General features: G+C 43.0%; 1 protein-coding gene across 1 annotated transcript in view; it reads right to left on the reverse strand.

Moving 5' to 3' along the window:
- UTRN (utrophin) overlaps positions 1–4089 on the reverse strand; it is a 303290-nt gene extending 299201 nt beyond the window's left edge. The window contains exon 1 of the mRNA XM_088537058.1: positions 3994–4089. Coding sequence (XP_088393184.1) covers positions 3994–4087 — 94 coding nt within the window. The 5' untranslated portion in view covers positions 4088–4089. The remainder of the gene's footprint in view (positions 1–3993) is intronic.
- Positions 4090–10524: the final 6435 nt, after the last annotated feature.

The raw sequence follows: 10524 nt of genomic DNA on the forward strand, positions 1-10524 counted from the left end.
GGTAAAAGTTAATTCCAATGGCCCGTACCGAGTGTTTTGTGAGTTGCTTTAAAAATACTGCATTTTACAGAGCATTAAACCTGGCAAGAGCCCTTCGGTATCCTCTGCTGATTGAAGTAACGGAGCTCTGCGGTTTCAGCAGGGAAAAGCATAGCTGAGGGGGGGGAAAAGAACATAAAAGTAGTGGTGATGTTAAAGCTGCCACATCATTTCACCATCTGAAGAGAGAAGCATGACTGTTCCTTACGAAAGAGTCTAGCAGTGTAGGCTCAGGCTCAGCTCCACAGAAGCTCTGAGGTGGCCCCAGCCACCACCACAAGCGGGAAGAGATGAGGCACACACACAGCCTAGTCAGTTCGTGCCGCCCTTTTGAGTGGATCAGTACTTAATCTCCATGAAAAGGGGATGTATGTCTCTGCAGTGTGAAACCCATGCTTTTCCAAAACTTAGCAGGATGGCTACAACCATCCTGGTACCGTCTGCACAAATGACGCTAAACGCTCCTTTAACCACCAAGGGTCACAAATTTGCTAGTGACCACTGCTACATGCTAGGCTTGATCACAAGTGAAAAAAGGTGCCAAATATCAGCTTTACAAAACGAGTTACTATTACTGAAGGAATCAAGCTGAGAAACTTAATCTTTCTCCAATTACAAAAGGAAAACCCCAGTGACTCGTTTCATTTGTCACATGAAAACTACATTACTCAAAACTCAGACACAGACTCTATCCAGGAACTTTTAAAATAAATTTCTTCTCATCGATGGCTTTGCCGCTTTTCTGAACGTTCAGGTAACGGGCCCCGAGGTGAGTTTTAGTGCTGCTCCCAGGGAAGCAGCTCTCCGTGTCACCTCCTGGCAGGCCGGGCGAGGGAACCGCTCCAGGGCGCGCTCCCGGCACCGGCTCCGCCCGGACGCCACACGAATTAGGTCACCTCGCAGAGCGTATTCCTGCCAATTCCTGTCCTATTCATAAGGGACTGGAACAGGAAGCATATGGCACCCTCCAGCTAAGGGTCAGAACATTTCAATGGAAACATAAAAGTGAAACAGCATCAGATTATTCCCCCGCTAGGGAAAACTCAGTTTCTCCACACGGCAGAAGTGAGTCAGACACAATTGCACTGGACACAATACGGAGAGGCACTGGCCCATTCCAAAGAACTAAACAGAAAACACACAAAACCAAAAAGCAAACAAAACCAACACACCCAAACTTACTCTACTAAAAGACTATTTCAATACATGTATTTAATAATATGCTATATGCAGAAAGATGAGACAATTAAGAGGAAAGAGGGCGGGGAAAAGGAAAAGCAGCTCATGTGTAGACTCGAATAACAACTATGCACAGGAAAAAAATCTAGAACTATGTTATTTCAAAAAGGGATTCATCATCTGCTGCTGCCAAAACCAAAGTATACATTTCGGTGTGCTGTAAGAGTCAGCGTAGTTTCTAACAGCACATTTGCTTAGCAGAGTTGTGCTGGAGCACAAACTAACCTACTCAGGGCTTTGCAACTGCTTACAATAGCATGAACAACCCAGTAAACATTATTATTATAACAGCTTTTTGCTTCACAACAAGATAACTTCAAGCTGCTATCAACTGCATATATCTTGTGGGAACATAGATAAAATTGCTTTCCACCTGAAAGGAAACTTTTAATTTATAGTTTGGGGTTCCTGCCATTTTTGGAGTGAAGCTACCAGAGCTAGAGGGAAACTCTACTAAACTAAACACCCAATTTCAAAGGAGACCTTGTTGAACTCCTGTTTTGCAGGATGCCTCGCTTATGTTGATGACATTATTTCCTCTTGCTATAAAAAAATAAGACTAAGTTCAATCAACTAGAGGGAGCTTTGCATGACAACCAGCTTGCAATACAAAGTGAACTGATTTGTTTTGCTCCTGGGGACAACTACATGAAAAATTAGCAAACAAAACAAGCAGTGGCTAAGTGGCCAATAACAAGCAGTCACTACTCCTAAGATAGCAACTAAGATTATTCGGTTACTGCCAAGTGCCTAACTGGCTTCAAGAGCTGGCATTTTATAGGAACGGTGCCCTAAGGGCACCTTCTTTCAGAAGATTTCTTAAAATTGGCATCTTTTTTCTACTCTCTTAAGACAGAGCCCCTCAAATGACATGGAGACATCCATCTGAACAATAAGGCAATTGAGGGATAAAGAGACGGGAAAAATAAAAAAAAAAAAAGACACACACAAATACTGCTCTGCTGGAAAGTTTTAAATAAATACATCTACTCCAATAAGTGTTTGCCTCTTCTTATGTGGAGCAAAACTTTCCTTGGAAGAATATAAAGTCACTGCCATGGCAGTGCTTCCAAAAAGCAGACCTACAATCCTACGGCTTTATAAAGTTCCTAACTTTCTATAGGCAGAGAATTAAAACACACCCACACCACACCAGCACACTTCTATGATGGCTGATCCCCCCCACACACACCTCCTCTCTTTTATTTATTTATTTTTTATTAAACAGAGCATTCAGCTCAGAGAGATAAACAGGGCTTAAGAACTGATCATGAACTGCTCATGCACATGAAACACTTGGAGACAAGCAGCTGCAACTTGCATAGGAAGAAATACACATTAGCGTGGCCCCACTCAGAACAGGCACCATGACAATACACATCCATCCACAAACATGGATCTGAGCTGCTGCACCCGGTGACCCTTACCCGCTAAACCCACCTGGAGGGCTGGAAAGGCAAGACTCTCCCTGCTATTCCACAGACAAATGTATTAGAGGATTCCCAAAGTGCCATGTTCAGCATTTAATTGCATGGCTGGTTGAAACACTTAAGCTCCTCTCCCATGAGCATACCGACATTTTCCTTGTTCTAACTTTCTGAAAAGAGAGGCAACTAAAGTAAATTGTATCTAGCACTATCAGCACCAGCAGGCTGCAGATTGTGAACATCACATCCCTCAGGCCTTGTACTTTTAGGGAAAGCTGCAAGTCTATGACAAAAGCAAATCCATTCAATGGCAATGAGTTTTCTTGACGTTTTTGTCAATTCTGACAGAGTTTGGATTCTGATTTTGTATAAACTGGCATATCTACAAAACCACTTCAGTGTTACCAGAAGTAAGCATAAATGAGATCCAAGTCTCAGCTCAACAAGTCATCTTTTTAGTTCCGTTTAAAATTAGTAATTCTGCTTCTAAGTCCTAAATGAATCATCTCCCTGCTCTGCTTCCATGTCAATTACTGTGTTTAAAAAGCATTCACAAGCATTAGGAAGCCTCAAATGCTGTTTACCACACCATTCCAGCCTATTTGTCCTCGGTCATTGGGAGCAGAGGAATACTGAGCCCATGAAATCTCAACCAGGGTGCACGCACAAGCGCGTAGTCACGCACACTACTCTTTCCCCTAGTTTTGCTCTGAAAGAAAACTCCCATCATGATCACATGCTGTTCTGTGAGGGGTGCTGGAAGTGCTGTATGTCTATCCAGCAGTCTCTGAAAGTTTCATAAGCGGAACTGGAGAGAATAAATACAATTAAGTATTGAAATTACTAACACAATGTACAGTTTCAGAGAAGTAGGGACCACTTCGACTCCAATCATGTCTTGCTCATTTTTCCATAGTTTAAGAACATATTCTTAAAAAGTAGGTGGAGAAAAAATGAAAAAATAAACAGAACCACTGTGGGGAAAATTAAACCTTGTATGCAAAAAAGAAACCCACAGCAGAGGCATTACCAAGTAGACCTTGTAGATGTTAAGCAGCTGCAGTTCACATGGTGCTTGCAATGGAGCAGTGCCACAAAAAACACCCTGTAACTGTCCCTCTTTCGGGCTGTTTCCTGCCATGGCTTTGACAACCTGTCGCTAACAGATTCTGCAAGCTTGAACCAAATTAAAGCAGTTTGCATCAGGTAGAGAGAGTGGAAACAGCCCTGCGTAGCTCAATCCCTTCATCTATCCCAGCCTAGAAAATGCATTTAAACACACACTCACCCAGTCGAGGATAACACGCCTGTGGGTCAGTATTCCAAGGCATAGCGAGCCTGGGCTCTTTCCATACAACTTTTTTAGCTGTGTGAACACTCATGACCAAGCTTACTGCTTAAAAACAGGAAAATGAAGATGGAGAGGAAGTGCACACTAATACCCACACCAGAATGCATGCCGGGACGAGGGGGAGGGAAGCACTGGTTTCCTCAGAGGCTTTGACACGCTCAGCCACAGAGTAAATGACAAACCAGTCAGGAAAACAAACCTTTTACAGTTAAGTACTATGCACCATCAATAATAGACTTCAAGCTAATTAACACTTACCAGTAAAACACACACAACACACACAAATCACTGATGAGCATGCAATTTCTCTGCTCTTATGAAAACAGAGTACTTCCAGGCTTTCAACGCATTCACAAGTTAAAGTTTATGCACAGAAGGTAGGAAAGACACCAGCAATTTTCCTGTGCATTTAACATTAACGTTGCAAAACGCTTGTTGTAGCCCTGCAGCACTTCTCCTACACGTTGGGCAGAATGTGAACCCTGAACAGTCCAGGTCGGCATCCCCATCCTTCACTGGTATTTTCAATTGTAATGCAAGATTTCAGCATAAAAAGAATGCTCTGCAGATAAACTCCCATGCCAAGGCAGCAATTACAGACTCTGATTCAGCTCCATGCAGTAACTGCAAACAAAACATACCACAATATAGTAAAGGAGGAGCTTAATAATGCAAGGGTGCAGCAGTTATTTTAGAAGTTATTTCAAACTGCTTTTACCAAGAACAGAGAATGGGAATTCAATCCATCACCCTTCAATATACCGTTGCCAACTTTGGAATCAAATTGAGGAAAAAAAAATAAGTAGTTACAAAATGCACTTGATTAAAAATGATCCATTCTGGTACACTAAACTGTATGAATATCCACTAGTAACAGAGGAAAAAAAAAAGTAGTAGTGCAAAAACAGCAATGCAAGAGAAGATAAAACATAACACAGAAGTACTAGCATTACAACCACAGAAAGGCTGATGTTGCACCTTGTGAAGAAACGGACTCAGTCTGGGGTGCAGAGTGAGACAACTTTATTTCCAAACCGACTTCTTTTTATACTTTCTTAACACAAGTGTTGCAAAGCGCACAACCAATCAGCATCTGGCCACCTGCGCGGTTGTCTGGCTTTGTTTCTTTTCTTCTGGCAAGACACGTCGCACACAAGGCAGGGGGAGGTGTTCCTCAGTCCTCGTCTTTCTCGGCTCTGTCCCCCATCTGCTGCAAAGACTGACACCCTTGTGGTTAACTATCTGCTAACAAGGTACTATTGTCTTTGAACAAGCCTCCACATCTCACCCTTCTTTATTTGTTTTTGTTTGAACAGCCATGACTTAATTAAATGATCTATCCTTAAACACATAACAAGAAACAAAGCAGGCATGCTAACAATAAACAAAATATGCCAAACATCAACAGTCTGTCCTACTAGACAGGTTACGAACGGATTTACTGAACTAGATAATCTTCTGTGGAAATCCCTAAGGAGGGACGGATCCAATTAATAGTTCCCAAAAGTTTTTGAAGATCATTCAAAGTCGTTATGTCTGTCTTTAGGGTCAATGATTGTGGCCGAATTTGATGATCAGAAATTCTCCATCCTAAATATCGCCAAGGCGGACTTTCCTGTACTTTATCTTCCGCAATTCTTAATCCTGCAGCTGATGCTGCTCGCGTAATCTGATGCAGAGCCTCTTCTGCTGTTTCCTTTTGCTCTGCAGCAATCAATATATCGTCCATATCTTCCCATTGGCACAGTACAGGGTGGTATCGGAGTCCATACCATTATCTTAATTTCTCCTATGAAATCTGCGTTGATAACTGCAGGTAACACAAACAGCCCTTGTCTCGTTGTTGAAAATCGCCCTATTAACAGTGCTGCCCTTCCTCGCCCCAGGGGGCTGTGGACACCAGTTGGAATTAGCACAACTGATGTATCAGTAATTAGCACTTCTATTGTGGTGGCCAGGTCCACCCCGGCGCTGCCGCCTGTGCTGGCGCACAAGCGGCGGCTGCTTCCCGGTGAGGCCGCTCTGAGGGGTGATTTGCTGTCATGGCGCGACCCCCCGCCGCGCTCCGCTTGAAGTTTCCCGAAGGGGCTAGCGGTCGACCTTCCTTATCAAATTTTGATCGACACTGATTAGCATAGTGTTGTCCTTTGTGGCAGCGCGGACATAGTCCAGGCGCTCCTTTGTTTGCTTGTGTTTTCGGACAGTATTTACGAATATGCCCAAATTGGCCACAAGCAAAACATGGCCTTTTCATAGACATTGTTGCAAATGTTTCGGCCATCAGTGAATATTCATACTGTTTGGTACCGACATTAATACATGCTTTTAGCATGTCATCAATAGTAGGATCCTTTAGTGGCCGCAAAACTCTCTGGCAATCAGGGTTAGCATTCTCAACTGCTAGTTGCTTAAAAATGTAGCTTCGTGCTTGTTCATTATCAATTTGTTTCTCCAGAGCCTCATTAAGCCGATCCAAAAACTTCATATATGGCTCATTCGCATCTTGTCTTATGTTAACAAAAGGTTGTCTTTGTTTACCACTCTCCGGAACGGCCTTAAGGGCGCGGAGAGCAAGTGCCTTAACTTGTTGCAAGCCCTCAGGGGGGATTTCTGCTTGTGCTGTTGTAGCACTGTGATCGCCCTCCCCCATTAGCACGTCCACAGTAACAGCCCGTAAAGGACCTTTTTTCGACAGCCGCTGGTTTTCCTCCCCCTGAGCTCGAGCAAGCTCTCTCATTTTCGATTCCCACATCGTGTATTGCATATCAGTCATAATGAGGCGAAACAAAGTTTTAAAATCATGGGGAGTAAAAACCGAAGAATCACAAAGAGATTGTATAAGGTGGGTGGTATATGGTGCGCCAAGGCCATGATCTGTCACCGTACGTCGCACGTCCTTAATAAGATTATACGACAAACCTTCCCAACGCGGATTCTGGTCTGGTGCACAGATAACGGGAAAGGCTTTCAGCATGCCCACATCCCCCGCCTGTTTTGCTCCTCGTTTTACTGAGGCCCATTTATCGTGAGGATCCGGGGGGTATAGGTCTGGCTCCTTTCCAGGGTCAATAGGACCCGGACCAAAAGGATCATCGTCCTGTTCATCAGGTGGCAGTACCGCAAAGGCTTTTGCAGCACGTTTTCTTTTCTGATTCTCATCAGGACACGATTGAGGTAAAGGAGGCGCGGAGGGGATGGCAGGGGCCCCGATCCCGTCATTTATGTTCGACTGCAACCCACTATGAGATTTCAATATTTCGAGTACAACTCGCCATTGTGGCAACAGGTTAGCAGCAGCCTTATCACCGCGCGTGGCACTATCCCACAGTCGGACCCCAATTTGGTCCCATCTTTCCAGATTAAAAACATTCTTACTATTCACCGAAGGATCGTCTTTAGAAGCCCATGCAAGAACCTTTTGCAGCTCTTCTTCACCTAATTTTTTTCTTTGCGGTTTCAAGTTTTTAGGAGAAGCTTCTAAATCGTCCTTTTGTTCCTTCATTAGGTATGAACCCATAGTTCCCAGCCGCTTACCTCTTTCCTTTCAAGAGGCTTTTAGTGTGCACACAAAGTAAGCTTCCTTTCAGCTTGATCCTTACGCTTCCTTTCAGCGTGATTCCCGGGAGTTCAGCTGGGCGGTGCAACCGGAGAGACAGCTAGTCTTCGTGCCCCACGTTGGGCGCCATTTGTTGCACCTTGTGAAGAAACGGACTCAGTCTGGGGTGCAGAGTGAGACAACTTTATTTCCAAACCGACTTCTTTTTATACTTTCTTAACACAAGTGTTGCAAAGCGCACAACCAATCAGCATCTGGCCACCTGCGCGGTTGTCTGGCTTTGTTTCTTTTCTTCTGGCAAGACACGTCGCACACAAGGCAGGGGGAGGTGTTCCTCAGTCCTCGTCTTTCTCGGCTCTGTCCCCCATCTGCTGCAAAGACTGACACCCTTGTGGTTAACTATCTGCTAACAAGGTACTATTGTCTTTGAACAAGCCTCCACAGGCTGAGACAGAAGCAGTTTTTCCCAAAAACCACACTAATCAAATAGCATTCCTGTCCTACTCTGTTGGTGTATTGCTCTAAATACAGCTTTTGTCCCTATGAATGTTCAGTTGGGAAAGTTTGTGTGTCACATAGCAGACAGATGGGGAGCAGAAATCAAAATATGATTTTTCTTTTAACCCATTTGGTTAATTGGCCCTACTTTGGATTTTTCCCTTTTAAGAATTCTTCATAGTTGAAGCTTGAAACATCTGCACAAAAGCATTTTATTTCCATGAATAAAGACAGTCATACATTCACAGGGCTTAACCAGACACTTGTATCCAAACTTTTCTGTGGACCATACATTAAAACAAAAGCAACAGGGAAGGAAAATAAAATATTAAAACCAGAGTTCCAACATTTAGAAACAAAAATACAGTGATATAGTTTGCAATGGCAAATACAAATACATACTTTGTCAGACCAAGCAATTTGCAAGCACAAAACAAAAAGATGCTGTCCATTCTAGGGAACATAGAATGCAAATCTGCAAGAAGCCCTGCACATATGCTAAGCATATTACAAATGGCACCTAAACTCTTTCTTTAAGTCCTAATGAGACTGATTTGCATTGCTTAAGAGACTGCCCTTCTGCTGATCTAAAGTTTAGTTTCTAACACCTTAGTTTCATATCAGGTCTTACCCACCCAAAAAAAAAAAAAAAGCTTTAGAAAGGCAGGAATATTTTTTAAGCTGAATTTTTCAAAGCGAGGCCAAGGTCTCTGCCCTAATCTAATGTATTGGATCTGAAATCCATGCATTAACCACAAGAACTGATTTAAAAAAAAAAAAAAAAAAAAAGGGAGAGAAGTGGAAGCTAGGTGGAAAGTAGTTTTAGAACAAGGCTAAAGATTTTCAGTTTTTTAAACAAATTCAAGAGTTCACCACACTCACACTCTGTCCATAAACCACTTCATTCATTAGGAGAAGATGGTCTCATTGCTACTACTACTGAATTCAATAGGCCATTTCTTTAGCAGCTCTCTGTCTAAAGTATGTGCTTTATTCCATTCACTCTGCTGTTGACAGCACTAATGAAATTTTGTACATACCACTGGCTCTATTATAGTTCACCAGCAACTGGCTGTCTGCCCTAGCCTTCTTATCAGCATTCAAGATAAAAAGACCAGCCCAGCAGACCAGCTGAAGCTACAGTGGGCAAAGAAAAGTGGAGTGAGGGCTAAGTAAAAGCTTAGTGAGTAGAAATCAAATGTTCTGGTGCTCGTCACATACTACAAAGCCTGGAGAAGAACAAGGTAGGATTAACATGAAACAAATTCACTTTAATAGTTTTCAGAAGGACCACAGCTTAAACGTCACCCCAGATCTTCTAGAAAACGTGAACTCTACATTTAATGTATGAAACAACTACGCACCAATAGCTCAGACCATCAAGTAAGGAATAGAAAAGAGAGAAAAAGCAGCAGACTGAGAAAATAAATGGCCGTATCCAGGGATTGGAAGGTGAGCTCAGGAACACCTAAGACCACTTCTCTATCCTGGCTCCGGCAGACATGAAGTCAGCACCAGGTCCAAAACAAAATTAAAGTTCCCAGTAGCAAACAATAATGGGAGTGGAAGGCAACATCCTTTAATTATGAAACCTCCTGTAAGCAGTGCATGCTGAATACAAGTGGTTCCCATTTCTTCCTTGCCTTCTGGTTCTGGGAGCTTTCCAACTCCTTCTAATGCCTTAAGACTCAGGGAAGAGGAAATTGGCTAGTTTTTCACTGCCTCACTTCTTGTAGCCTCCTTCCACATAGGCTTTGGTTAACCCTTCTCTGAATTTCTATCCACCCAAGCAAGCCCACAGAAGGAGGTTGGTTTTACTGAGGAGAAAAATAAATAAACCCTCCTATAGGATCTCCTACAGGAAGAGAGCAAGCAAATGTAGACTTTAACCTTCCTCCCCTGTCAGTCATGTTAAAGCCAAGAAACTCTTCCTTCCTAGCAAAGGAGCATGCTCTTCTGCAGGGTTTTTAGACTCTCTTGGCTTCCACTTTATAACACTGCTAAAATGAGCTTCTAGTTAAGCACTCCTCATGCTGTGTGACATTAACACCCCGTAATTTTATTCACAGTGTTTTATTTCACCACACCAACAGGCCGAGACTTTTTCACTGGCCCACCAAGAATGTTTTGAATTAGCAGACCAAACAATTCTGGCATTTCAGCAAGCAAACAAAAGGCCTTAGAGGACAACACTAGAGAGAAGGATGCTGAAAAGGCAGCGACAGGAACAGAAAGAGAAACAAAGTTTCAAGTGCCTACTTATTTTGATGGAAGCTGGTAATTAGTTCAACCCCTACACCCAGAAAGTGAGAGTAACAACAACTTCAGAGGGATAACAAAAGAAATCCTAGCATCTCTTGAAGCCTTTTGTACAGCAGGTTTGTGTCATGAAACATGAATTAACAGGACAGCAA

Source organism: Tinamus guttatus, unplaced genomic scaffold (genome assembly GCF_059628265.1).
Source record: "Tinamus guttatus ecotype Peru unplaced genomic scaffold, ASM5962826v1 Tinamus_guttatus_pri_ptg000716l, whole genome shotgun sequence".
Classification (NCBI taxonomy): domain Eukaryota; kingdom Metazoa; phylum Chordata; class Aves; order Tinamiformes; family Tinamidae; genus Tinamus; species Tinamus guttatus.